Below are 14,236 nucleotides of genomic sequence, written 5' to 3'. Positions count from 1 at the left end.
TGACTATAATAAACAACGCTAAATGGGAATATATTCAGATTAGAGGTAGACTACATGATACTGATAGGTCACATTTTTGCACTTGCATATTGATGCGTAACTTTTTTATTCACGAGTACCATTTATTTTTAATTTCAAATGATTTGTTTTCAAAAATTATTGTTGTTACACCTACACACACTATTTTCGCACTTATTGACGTTTATCTGCCAGCCCTTCATCCACTTGCTTTGCTACACACTCGGTGTTTCGTTCTCGCACGCACACCACCTTCTCCCTCCCATTGCACACTGTCGCTCCCCAGTCCCCAGACAGTTGTTTACTTCTTAAGAGAAGCGTCCGATACTACCCCGCCCATTCAAAAATCCATATCAAAACCCGAACCCACCAATCGTGAGGTGCCAAACACTGACTGGCCTCCATTGCAGCCAATGATGACACGAAAATCGCGATCAATTCTCCGCCCTTTTACTACTGTACGTCTTGTTGCAGAGCCGTGTACTCCCCCCACCTCTTTTTCACTCATATAGCTGTTTACATCTAAAAACGTGCAGGAAAAGGAGGGGTTAAAAGAGGATGGGGCATTGTGTCCCCGCCCAAAAAACAAGGACGACATTTCTAATTCGTTCGACAATAGGTCAGTATGCCCTGTCATTCATTTATTTGCTAAAGTCTTTTAATTCCTCCTCCCGTGGGCAGGAGGACGTTTATCCTAATGCTGATGCAGGCGGGCGGGGTCACGTGTTGTTTTCGTCTTGTAGCTTCCCTCCCCCGCTAGTCTGTCTGTACTGCATGCTCTCGGCGGGAGCAAACTGCTGCTGTTCGCTGGCTGGGAACACGGACGTTCCCGTCATCCCGATCCCTGCAATGAGCCTCTGCCCAATGTTACAGATTTTACTGCTTAATGTTTAATTAATTCACCGAAGGCTGGGGGAGGAAGCCGGTATCACGAAGCCAAGACAACGGGGACAAGTAGACGTCACACCGGGGCTCCCCACTCCATGGCGGGTGTCCTCCATCAAGAGGAAGAGAAAGCTGCAAGGATGTTGCCCCCGTCGCCTCAGCCGTGTCCTGAGGAGAGTGTACACAGACGTCCCTCAGGTTCGTCGCTGCCGCAGGTGCAGGAGGAGTCCCCACCCGGGCTGCCACTGGTTATTGAAGACGATGTGAGGAAACGCGGCTACCTTAGGAAGCAGAAGCATGGGCACAAACGCTACTTCGTGCTACGCTGCCAGAGCCACCTGGGTCCCGCCCGGCTGGAATACTACGACAATGAGAAGAAATTCCGCAGCGGTCAGCGAGCCGGGGCAGGTGGTCAGCCCAAAAGAGTCATCCCGCTGTTCCTGTGCTTCACCGTTAGTCGTAGGGCGGACGCCAAGAGCAAGTACCTGCTAGCTCTTTACACCAAGGACGAGTACTTTGCTATGGTAGCTGAGAGCGAGCAGGAACAGGATGCCTGGTACCAGGCCCTCAGCGAGCTCATCAATGAAAGCAAGAAGGCCTACCTGGACACGGAGGAGTTGGAGGAAAACTACGGTACTCTCAGGCCCGGTACCGTTTTTAAGGAAGTGTGGCAGGTGAATGTGAAGCCAAGGGGACTGGGTCAAAGCAAGAACCTGTCTGGCGTGTATAGGTTATGTCTTTCCAATAAGGCTGTGCACCTGGTTAAGCTCAACAGTGATGTGGCTTGTGTTCATCTGCTGCTGATGAACATCAGACGCTGTGGACACTCTGAAAATTACTTCTTCATAGAGGTGGGACGCTCATCCTCTACTGGGGCTGGTGAGTTATGGATGCAGGTGGATGACTGTGTTGTGGCACAAAATATGCATGAGACCTTTCTGGAGACTATGAAAGCATTAAAAGCCTATTCAGAGTTCAGGCCCAGAAGCAAAAGTCAGTCCTCTGGAACCAATCCCATCTCCTTTATAACCACAAGAAGATATTTGGGCACCCTGCCCCCAAGCCAGACAGGACTGCAGAGGCGGTCAAGGACTGAGAGTGTTTCTAGTACTCCTGCTGCTAAAAACGATGCCTATCGGTTTAGGACCTCCAGTGAGGGTGAAGGTACAATGACTAGGCCCTTCAGGTCAGTCACAGGGAGCTTGATTCATTTAAACACTGCAAGGATAAATCTAGGCAAGCAGGATGGTACTGGAAGATATGTCAGAGCCCCTTTTAATTCTGGTTACCACTCCAGGTCTGCTTCTTTACCAGTCTCCCATTTTCCAGCTGCTACAAGCCCAATAAGTGTTTGCTCAAGCAGTCATGAGTCTGCTTCTGACAACCTAACAAGACCCTCTAGTTCAGTTTGTGGGTCCCCAAGTGATGGTGGCTTCATTTCATCAGATGAATATGGCTCAAGTCCTGGGGACCTGAGGTACTTCAGAGTTAGGAGTAATACTCCAGATTCCTTGGGAAATACACCACCAATCCAGGAAGAAAATAGCCTAAATGACTACATGTCAATGAGTGCTCAGAGGCATGCTGATGTTAGAGATGACTACGTGGAGGCTGATAAGATTTTTAGAAAAAGGACTTACTCTTCAACTAAACCCAATAATTCAACCTTACAGCAGAAATCACAGACTGTCAGCTCTTTTGATGAAGATTCTGGAGAGATTAACAAGCAGTTTGCCTACTCTGAATCACCAAAGTTGAAAGAAAGCAATCCAGAGTATTACAGTAACGGTATTATAGATTCTGTTTGTAACCAAAGCAGGATTAAAGCCAGGGATGATGGTTATATGCCAATGATGCCTTCTCATTCCTATGACAATGACTATTTGCCAATGGCTCCTTCAAATGCTTCTCTTCCAAAAGAAATAGTTAGATGTCCTTCTCAGGTGGATTCAAAGGGGTATATGATGATGTTTCCAGTTTCTAGTTCACCTGTTGGAAATTCATTTACATGTTCTGCAAAAGTTAGCAATGAGAAAGTGACTAATGGGGGGTATATGGACATGTCCTATGGAAATTCCTCTGCTGTAAAACAGAGTAATGACTCTAATTATAGTAATTCTAAGGGGTTTAGTTCATATTTTTCTCTACCCAGAAGTTTTAAAAGTCCATCTAAGCAAAATATTGACCACAATGAATATGTTCCAATGTCTTCACCTGGGAAAGTGCTACACTTGGGGGAAAATTCTACAGATACTTGCAAAGATGTATTAGCAAATGGAATTTTTAAGACTGAATTCAAATCTTCCAACAGTACATTGGATCAGCAAGTTAAGGCTACAAGACCAACTAAACTGGCCTTAGGCATGCGGGGTAGCAATACCATACCAAGGTTATGTGATTATTCTGCTCCAGGTGAACCTGTTAGTCCTGGCGAGTACATTAACATTGACTTTAGTGATAAAGCAAGTATTACTCCATATTCACTATCTGCTGAAGGGTCACCATCCTCTTTGGGCTCAAGCTCTGATCATAGGCAATCCCCTTTGTCTGATTACATGAGTGTGGACCTTGATGTGCAGTCTCCAAAAGCTAATGGAGAGATGTCAAATTCTTTAACAGATATCACATCTTATACATGCCCTAGTGTTTCAAGAATCCAACCTAATGCTGAATATGCCAGACTGTCATGCGGTACAGCTTGTGTCAGCCCTACTAAACACAGGAATGATGATTACACTGTAATGACTTTTAACACAGCAATGACACCCCCAAGATCCTATGCCAGTGAATCTGAAAATAGTGCAAAAGTGGATAGCCCTTCATCTATAGTAAATAGGCTGTGCATAGGAGAACTGTATTCTGGCAACAGGGGTTTTCCTGTTCCTGAACCATCCGTTGGGCCCAAAGTAATACGTGCAGATCAGCAGGGAAGACGGAGACATAGTTCTGAGACTTTCTCTTCTGCCAGTACTATAACTACTTCCTCCTCATGCTTTACAGAGAGTGGCAAAAGACACAGCTCTGCCTCTTTTGACAATGTGTGGCTAAAACCTGATGAAAGTAATTGTGATGAGAAAGAAAATATGATGTCTAGGAATTGCTCATCAGGCTTTCAGAATGGATTAAACTACATAGCTCTGAGTGTGCACGATACTGGTAGTTGTGAGACCTCCCCAAGTTGCCATCCACTCCAAAGTGGGAGCAGAAATTTGGAAAACGGTGCTTATGTAAGCATTGATTTCTCTAGGCCTGACTGTTTGAAATGTCCTGCATCTAGAAAAGGTTTGTAATATCCATAATGGTTCAACTTTTTGTTATACATCGTTGTAAATAATGACACTTGTATGTTTTATACCCAGTCATTTTACTACCAAGTTAAAACACTATATCAAATTCTTGTTTTTGTTTAGAGATACTGATAATTATTAATTTTAAGTAAACTAATTCCTTTTCATAGAGATTTTATAGTCCAGTTTATTGTAGTGTACATTAGTGCATTTATATATTGATAAGAAGCATTTTTATCTTAGCAAATGAGTTTCTAGTAAAATAAATGTGTATATTGTGTGTGTATATATATTTCAGTCAAATGCTAAAATTCTTCTAAACCCCTTTTATTTTCTAATGTCAGATGGTTCTTTAGCTCTCTCAGTGTTTTGGGACTTAGTGTCCAGCTGTTTCCTTAAAAACATGTGACTTGTGTTCTCATATGCACTACACATATTTATGTGGGTACCCCCTTCTGTGTTCTGGCTAAGCTAGGTTTTTGACCCTTATAAAGTCTTGATTATTTGGTGTGTCAAAACGATTGTTTTACAGCGATTTTTCACTTTGCCTTTGACATTTAACTTAAAGGGACACTGAACCCATTTTTTTTTTTTACTTTCGTGATTAAGATAGAGCATGCAATTTTAAGCAACTTTATAATTTACTCTTATTTTTCTTTGTTCTCTTGCTATCTTTATTTGAAAAAGGTGGGTGAATTTATCCACCAATCGGCAAGAACAACCCAGGTTTTTCACCAAAAATGGGCCGGCATCTAAACTTTCTTGCTTTTCAAATAAAGATACCAAGAGAATGAAGAAAAAATGATAGAAGTATATTAGATAGTTGCCTATTATTGCATGCTCTATTGAATGGGAAAAAAAATTGGGTTCAGTGTCCCTTTTAATAATGTAGTACAGCGTAGGTTTTCCGTAGTTTAGAGGTAATTGTGGGTATCTGGGTTCACTACAGTTTTATGTAAGAATATTGAGGCCATTGGGAAAAGTCTAGTTATTTACATGTATTTGTTAACCCAATGACTGGGCTAGCTATGCGTTGCATTGCAAAGTTGTAAGTCAATTAATTAGGTATTCTTACAAAAATATTATTTTAGTGCTCTTACTCTAGTGATGAAATCATTACATTATTAAGGTGGGTTTCACAGCTGCTCTCGCTCCACACTGTATAAAGAATAAGCACCAGGACTAACCCATTGGCTGCCAGATCTAAGTCGCTATTATGCCGTGTAGCATGCATTGCATTTAGTCCATATAATTCATACTTTAACAAAAACAAATTGTGTTCTGTTTGCTGTCTTTATTGAGCTTGTTAACAGTAGGGTCATCAATAGTGCACTGCAAGGCTTAAACATTTCATTTAATGAGGCTGTACCACTGACAGGTGCATGGGCTTGGTCTACCATCTTGCTTGTCAATCACATAAGTGCACAACAGGGTGGTCAGCAGCTAAGTTCACTCCCAGATCAAATGTCATGTTTTAGATTTGTCACTAGTATGTGTATAGAGAGAGATAGCTTAAAGGGCCACTGTAAGTAAATATTTTCTATGCCTGTTACTAACTAACTACCCCAAATATGCTTTTTATCAATAGCTTTTCATTAACATATCTCTACCGTATATCAGAAATCTTGTCTGCAAATTTGTTTTCCAAACCCACTCCGTGGGTATCCTTTGCTCTGTACCAATCCGTTTACAATACCTAGGTTTCAAAATGGCGCTTTAAACACAAAGTTATTGGTTTAAGTATTTTGAACACGCAGTGCTGAAAATAGTGGGCAGGATAACGTGACATCGGCGAATAAAATATGTAACTTTTAGAACGTTATGAAACTTCGTGTTGGAGAAAATATAGGTCAGTAGGTTTTAATTAATGTTTATTAACTTTAATATGTTAGTTGTTTAGCTTAAAAATTATAACAAAGTAATCCTTTAACATATAGATATGTAAAAATGTTCTTTTTATTGCACAAATTATCATTCAATACATTTTTTAAACTATGCAATTTGTGCTTTTGATAGCAGACTTTTAGAAAATATTAGTGCCCCCACCTGGCTACTTCATGATGCCACGGGAGAGAAATATGTGTGTGTGTATGTAAACATAGATATTAGTATATGTGTTCACCCATATATACATATTTTTTTTTTTTTTAAAGGTACAGTCAACACTAAATTTTTTATTGTTTAAAAAGATAGTGCCTTTACTACCCATTCCCCAGCTTTGTACAACTAACATTGTTATATTAATATACTTTATAACATTGAAAGTATAAATGTCTGCCTGTTTCTAAGCCATTAAAGACTGCCTCCTATCACATGATTATTTGCTTTTCACAACAGGGGAGTGCTAGTTCATGTGAACTATACAGATAACATTGTGATCACACCTGTGGCTTGTGGCAGACACTGCACCAATTGGCTAAAATGCAAATCAATAGATAACTAAAAAGTCATGTGATCTGGGGGCTGTCAGAAGATACTTGGATACAAAGTAATCAGAGGTAAAAAGTATAATATAACTGTTGGTTATGCAAAACTGGGAAATGGGTAATAAAGGGATTATCTATTTTCCAGCAATAAAACTTCTGATGTAGACTGTCCCTTTAAGACATAAACATGCATATTTTAAGTTCCATATTTGTTCCTACCTATTCAGCAGTATTCTGATATTTGACTAAATCTGATCCACTTACCTTAACTGGTCTTTCAACTTTCTAAGCTTATCACAGGGAGGGATGTAAACATTTTAAAGGGACAGTCTGGTCAAAACTTAACTTTCATTTATTTTTAAATAACTGTTATATACATTTATCAATAAAAAAATGCATTAAACTGTACAGAATCTTAAGTACATAAAATACAAACACAACTAGTTTAAATGAAATTAGCTGTAGGTACTTCTTTGTACTTAAAGGGACATTATACACATTTTTTCTTTGCATAAATGTTTTGTAGATCTATGTATATAGCCCATGAATTTTTCTTTTTAACCCCTTAAAGGGACATAATACTCATATGCTAAATCACTTGAAACTGATGCAGTATAACTGTAAAAAGCTGACAGGAAAATATCACCTGAGCATCTTTTGCATTTTATGTAAAAAAAGAAGATATTTTACCTCACAATCTCCTCAGCTCAGCAGAGTAAGTTCTGTGTAAAAAAAGTGAAGAAATGAACATCAGCCAATCAGCATCAGCAGTGCTGAGGTCATGAACTTTTACTGTGATCTCATGAGATTTGACTTAACTCTCATGAGATTTCATTGTAAACTTCCTTTACCTAATTGGTGAAATAATATGAGAGTGCACAATGCTCATCCCTTCAGATGTCCCAGGACAGACGCACTAATATGCTGCTTAGAAATCCTTTACAATGGGAGGTGGCTGCTGAGAAACTTTTGAGGTAAAATATCTTTCTTTTTTACATAGAGATGTTCAGGAGATATTTTCTAGTCAGCTTTATACAGCTATGCTGCATCACTTTAAAGTGTTTAAACATTTGGGTATTATGGCCCTTTAATGACCACAATGTACCCTGTATGTCACTGGTCGTTAAGGGTTTTTTCAGGACATAATAGCACAAGTCTAGCAAGAACACGCTATTAATGCCCTCCCTCCAGAAGGCTTTGTGGAATAGAGCAGTCGCAACGCTGGTGGCAAGACCGCGCTATAAAACGATCAAGTCCCAAAAAAAGGCCAGCGACATACAGGGTACGTCGCTGGTCCTTAAGGGGTTAAAAAAATGTATAGTTTTGCTTATTTTTAAATAACATTGCTCTGATTTTCAGACTCCTAACCAAGCCCCAAAGTTTTTTATGAGAATACTGTCAGTTACCTGCTGCGGCTTGCTCCTGTTTGTGTAAAGGGTCTTTTCATATGCAAAAGAAGGGGGGGGGAGTGTCTTATTTCCCACTTGCAGTGGGCTTTCCAACTACCTTTTTAACAGAGCTAAACTGAAAGCTCCTAAGTAAGTTTTTAAACAGTTTTATACTGGATTTTTATATCAGTATCTGCATCTTACTCTTTATAGTAGTGTTTATTACATGCAGTTATATGAAAATGAGTGTATACTGTCCCTTTAAAGAAAATCTATAATGTACTCCTTTTTATTTATTGTATGTGTACACTTTTCCAAAAACAATGTACCTCCGAAAAAAAGCGAAATCAGATGAAGCTTAATATATCTACACACACCTAAATTATAATTTTTTTTTATATATATATATATATATATATATATATATATATATATATATATATATATATATATATTCAAACACACACACATTTTTATTTATTTTTTAAACAAAACTAACCACTAACATACACAAGAATTGTATTATAATAGTGATCTATATTTAATGAAGGGTAAACCCTCCACTAGTTTTTAATGCTCCCGGTAATTCAGCTCTTGTATTTGTGTGCTGTCACCTCTCTAATCTCCTCCTGGTGTTCACTTTAGAAAGTGCTCTGATCCTGTTGTCTGCTATACAGCTGTGCACTCTCCTTGCTGTGTGGAGCTTAGCCTAGCCCTCATTTTTGGTTACAGTGCATACTCTGAGCTATTGCAACTAGGAGTAATCAACATTTGAGAGAGATTTTGAACATAAGCACAGTAAGATCTAGAAAGCTGTTCTACGTACAAGTTTTTATTTTTTGTGCACATATTCCTTATGAACGTGTGCACATGCTCAGTTGGAGCTGGTGCCTCTGTGTGTGTATAAAAATAATGTGAAAGATTTGATAATAGAAGTAAATTAGAAAGTCTCTTAAAACTGCTTGCTCTGAGTCATGAAAGTTTAATTTTGACTTTAGTGTTCCTTTAATTGGAGAAGCATTCACAGTGGTGTTATCAAGCAACAAACCAGACATTCTAGCACCAAGAGCCCCAGCGTACGTCTTAGCATCTTTGCAATATACATTGCATTTTTGTTTTTATTAAAAAAAAATGTTGCGTATGTGTGTACTGTGGAGCCCCTGTGTCTTTGTAAATACAAAGCAAGTTAAAAAAAGATGCAACTAGAAAATCCCCAAATCACTTTATTAAAGGGTGTGCATAAACCTTTATATAATGACAAGCATATATAAAGGAGCTATCGAGTGATGATTACATTTCCCACACAATATGTGATCTATAGAGTATTCTTTAGAGATATTTGTAGAAACACACCGGTCTAAACCAGGGTTTCTCAACTCCAGTCTTAAAGTACCTCTAAAATGGCCAGATTTTCATGAGTACGTGAAACAATCACCGGTTTAGACAGACTGATTTAGTAATGTTCAAGCGTATTAGAATACCACTGAGAGTGCTTTTTGTTCAAACTATCAATACCTGGCTGATAAAACTACAGTTACCACTTAATACTGTGCTGCAAATACCACACTTGTCCTTTTGTTGCTATATTTTCTTCAACTCAACATGCATCTCCTGTAAATGCATGGAATTTAACATTTTTGTAATATACATTCATTATTTTGTTTACTATAAATATCTTTTGCTGCATTAAATTTGGTTCTCCCATTTCCTAGGGAGGCCAGAGGTATGCTTTGTAATTTATAGAAAATTGTACTACTTGGGCAGAGATACCTTTTTTTTTTTTAAAGGGACACTAAAGTCAAAATTTAAACTTTTAATGATTTAGATCATGCAGTTTTAAGATTCTTTTTCTATTGACTTCCATTATCAAATTGTGCACAGTCTTTTTATATGCACACTTTGAGTCACCAGCACCTACTTATCATGTGCAAGAGTTCGTAATGTATACGTATGAGTCTGTGATTGGTTGATGGCTGTCACATGAAACAAGGCAATTTCAAGTAAATGTCTGAAAAAATGTACTATTCAGAGTGAATGCAATCACATTGTCTTTTATAATGCACCTGTTGGTTAGGCAATTCTGATGAATTTAATGGTCCCTTTTTTTTTTTTTTTTTTTTTTTAACAACCCACTTGCATTGCAAAAGATTTTTTTCAGATTTAATGTTTGTTCTTTTTTTAAATATAGTGTACACTTTTTTTTTTTTTTTTTTTTTATCATTTTTGTGGCTGTTTTTCAGACTTGTTTGATCCACTACTTATACTGAGCGTTCTTTATGGTGTATCCTAAAGATTAGTGATAGAAATGCTACAAGGTATTTTTGGATAAGGTGATATTAGAAAAGGTGCACAGCATTGTAGTGGACTGAAATACAAATGTGTACATCTTAACCAAGTTGTATGTGGAGCAATTGGACCCTACAGCTTTGTGTTGTTGCAAAATGTTTAAGACCCGTTGGAAGTCCTCATTCACTACATGAGCTGAATTCTGCATTAAAGCATTTTTGGTACTTTAACTGCCAATACCATGACAAAACATTTCCTCATTAGAAATTTATCTGTGTGCTGATTTGAGTGTGAATGGCTGCTGCCAGAACCGAGCTTAGCAGGCTGCTTGGTCACATGATCTGTTAAGCTACATGTAGTAAACAAGTTTCCTTGGAATGGGATGTGTTTTTCTGAGAATGTATGAATTCTTGGTAATGGCTTTTTACTGGAATTCTTGTAACCTTAAATGAAAGCAGTGCATAATACCAAATATAAGCAAGGGTATTAACCCATTGGCTGCCAATGGCCTCACCTTACTGTATCTAAGGGTTAAAATGAGGTTTTCTTTAAATGTGTATGTAGTCCTGTATCTGTTTTTTTGTTGTTTTTTTTTAATCAATTTTGCCTTTATAACATGGTTTTGTCTTTTGTGTAACACATACTTGTTGTTTTGCACCAAAACTGTTACAATTATAGGACATGCAGTGAAATTTACAATGTAACTTAATTGTGAAAAAATGCTCTTTTTCTTGACACAAAATGCTTAATTTGCCATTTGTTTAAAGGGACAATGTGTGTCTTGTGTGATTCAGATAGCGCATGCAACTTTCTAATTTACTCCTATTATCAAATTTTCTTCATTCTCTTGGTATGTTTATTTGAAAAGCAAGAATGTAAGTTTAGATGCCGGCCCATTTTTGGTGAACAACCTGGGTTGTCCTTGCTGATTGGACAGCACCAATAAGCAAGTGCTGTCCATGGTCCTGAACCAAAAATGTGCTGGCTCCTTAGCTTAGATGCCTTTTTCAAATAAAGATATAGCAAGAGAACAAAGAGAAATTGATAATAGAAGTAAATTATAAAGTTGCTTAAAATTGCATGCTCTATCTGAATAATGAAAGAAAATTGGGTTCAGTGTCCCTTTAACCCCTGCACAGAGTTCTGTGCCCCTTGAAATAAGGTCAGGATACTGCCAGTCGGTGCCCTTATCTAGAGCAGTACTAGGTGTATTGAATATATCATTTTTACTGTGTCTAGCCCCTCTTAGTATGGTTAAGCACATAGTAAAACACATTTTATTTAAAGGAACAGTAAAGCTAAAATGAAACGTTTGAGCATTATTTAGTTTCTATTTCTAACCAAGCAATAAGTTCATTTTCTAAGAGGGGGGAAAAAAAATGTAAGACCTTTTTATACAATCCATTGTTAAAGGTTAATTTACTTTTTTTTTTTTTTATTCTACAGATTGACTCTATTACCATGGAAACCAGAAGAAAGTGTCACCCTGGCCTTTCCGCTGGAAAACCAGGATAAGGTGGCAGAATGCAGTAATGTATAGCATGGAGTAGCTTTGGATTTCACATGGATGCATTACCTGCTTTCACACACACAGAATAAATGTACAGCCATTCTGAGAAGCTTATTTTAATGCGTTGGGAAAAGAAGCTTTTTTTTTTTTTTTTTTTCAGCATAGTTATTTTTTATTGGAAAAAAATATACTTTATGGCATGTTTTACAGTTTGCATATGAGGTAACTGCTGTGTTTTCACAAAGCAGTTCTGACTTATAAAATGGATCAGCAAATGCATCTCTTTGGCACAATCTTGTCCCTTTTTAAAAAAAAAAAAAAAAAAAAAAAAGTCAGATCTGCTTCATATCTAATTTATTTTTTTTAAATGGTGCCATAGTGGTATCAGGGGGAGTAAATTATATGTTCTAACGAGATTCGTTAAAAGGATAGTAACTGTCGACTTATTTGTTGATCTATATATAAGTTCTAATTTACTGGTACAAAAGAAAATATTGTAAAGATATTAAATATTTTCAAAGTTTTAAATTTTTTTTGTTTGTAAAAAAGAAAAAGTCAAGTCTATGTATTTACTTGATCTATATACTATGAAAAGATGCCTCATACAATGAACAAAGATGCATTTTCTATGGTACATGAATTATCTTTTTTTTTTTTTTTTTTGTATCTGATCTTACGTTTACATAAATCCCAATTAATTGTTTTTTGGTCCTAAGTTATGGAATTTTTTTGCACCGTTTAAGTAATGCACTTTTATGTCCATCAAAATGACTATATGAGATTTATTTAATGTTAAAAGTACAGTATTAACATTCAGAAGTGTGGCATAGACATACTGAAATAAACCTGAGATATTGTATAAATGGCTTCTGCCTTAAAATGGTAGTTTTATTTTTTTTGTTTGTTTGTTTTTGTTTACATTCCTCTTAAAGAAAAAGCCCTTCATGCAACATAAACAAACATGTTTGGAATACAATGGATTAAATAAATGGCTTGTTGGTGCTTTCAGAATAAGGATCCTGCACCATAAAGAAACCTACATTTACAGCATGTTTTGGTGGTTGATTATATTGATGCATTTTCATTTATTCTTTCTGTGGCATTGTATCACTTAGTCTGCCTGTGCTCCCATTGACAAGCTGTGAACAATGTCTTAGAGCATAAACTGATTTGCCCGTTCATATTTGTATACCTCAAGGCCAGTATAGAAATGTTTATATAAAGGTTAAAGTTGCATTTGATCGACAAAATTTAATACTGCTTAAAAAGCTTTCAGGGGAGCATGGGTTAATCAAAGCTTGACCTCATTCCTTTGGGGACCATCCAGGAAATAGGATAAGATCTATCTTATTAGTTGTGAAATAAGATGGAAAATAACTATTTCATGTCATCTTTTCTAATATTGTTGACAAATTGCAGATTTGGCAAGTAACAAGCCTACTTTGTTTCATTTAAACTTCAAAGTAATTTGTTCTAAAATCCTGGGTGTTCTGTGTTTTTTTTTATTCTTTACAAAACAAACCTACACATTTTCTGCTTTCATTATAGTAGCACTAATTTTTAAAGGCATTTACTAGGCCTTAAAGTTAGGTTTTTGACCAGGAGATGCAGCGCATCTTTAACTTAACAGATACTTCTCTCTATGTACCAAAAATGTAAATTAGAATGCAGAGCAATTCTGCGCACACTGATTCAATAGCAAATTTCATCTAAGTCATTGTTTCGACAGCACAAAAAACAAAGTATTTTATATAACCTGTTTTCTTGATGCCATAGAGCCAACCTTTTTATTACCTAGGTGATTTCAAGGCTGCCACTTCCTCTATTAATATTGATAACCTCAACCTTTACTATACGCGAGTTAAACAGGTACAGCATAAAATATGCAATCTTAGTTTACAAACAAAACTAATTTATTCAGTATTTAGCTGGAACATAACTTTGTGTAAAGCATATCACTAGATATATTATCTTCCAGCTGACACTTTATGCTGCTGTATAGTTTAAAATTACCAAGGATGGGAGAAATGTTCGTGTCCTGTAATTTTTAATTTCATATTGGAAAGTTATTTTGTCTGTAAAAATTTAATAAAACATATGGTTGGTACTGTTTATTATATTTGTGTTTTTTTTCTTTTTTTTTACGCACATGTCCCTAATTTTCCTTTATTCTCTTGAAATATTTAAATTTTATTTTTTTAGAGGACATATTGCCTATGTGCCTAGTTACTCACTTTTTAGTTCCAATACAAGCATCCTGATTGGGTGCTTTAAAGCCCTTTTCTCTTGTAAGGTGTATCCAGTCCACGGATTCATCCATTACTTGTGGGATATTCTCCTTCCCAACAGGAGGCTGCAAGAGGATCACCCACAGCAGAGCTGTCTATATAGCTCCTCCCCTAACTGCCACCCCCAGTCATTCTCTTGCAGAGAGAG

The 14,236-nt window shown here is 37.0% G+C and overlaps 1 protein-coding gene across 2 annotated transcripts; it reads left to right on the top strand.

Moving 5' to 3' along the window:
* The first annotated feature begins 740 nt into the window (after positions 1-740).
* On the top strand, positions 741-13,912 carry IRS4 (insulin receptor substrate 4). 2 transcript variants are annotated; one of them, XR_008400150.1, is made up of 3 exons: positions 741-4,185; positions 6,528-6,688; positions 11,737-13,912. XR_008400150.1 is itself a non-coding variant. In XM_053699144.1 (2 exons), the coding sequence occupies exons 1-2, from the start codon at positions 1,002-1,004 to the stop codon at positions 11,739-11,741; spliced, it is 3,189 nt and encodes a 1,062-aa protein (XP_053555119.1). In that variant the 5' UTR covers positions 742-1,001; the 3' UTR covers positions 11,742-13,912. The 2 variants fall into 2 exon arrangements, 1 of the variants encoding a protein (XP_053555119.1); XM_053699144.1 differs by lacking the exon at positions 6,528-6,688 and having other exon boundaries at positions 742-4,185.
* Positions 13,913-14,236: the final 324 nt, after the last annotated feature.

This window comes from Bombina bombina, chromosome 1, assembly GCF_027579735.1.
Source record: "Bombina bombina isolate aBomBom1 chromosome 1, aBomBom1.pri, whole genome shotgun sequence".
Taxonomy (NCBI): domain Eukaryota; kingdom Metazoa; phylum Chordata; class Amphibia; order Anura; family Bombinatoridae; genus Bombina; species Bombina bombina.
The sequence above is the reverse complement of the archived record's forward strand: the minus strand, read 5'-3'. Positions and strand labels throughout refer to the sequence as shown.

Coding starts and splice junctions, on each gene's coding strand:
- IRS4 (XM_053699144.1), top strand. CDS start 1,002: ATGGCGGGTGTCCTCCATCAAGAGGAAGAGAAAGCTGCAAGGATGTTG.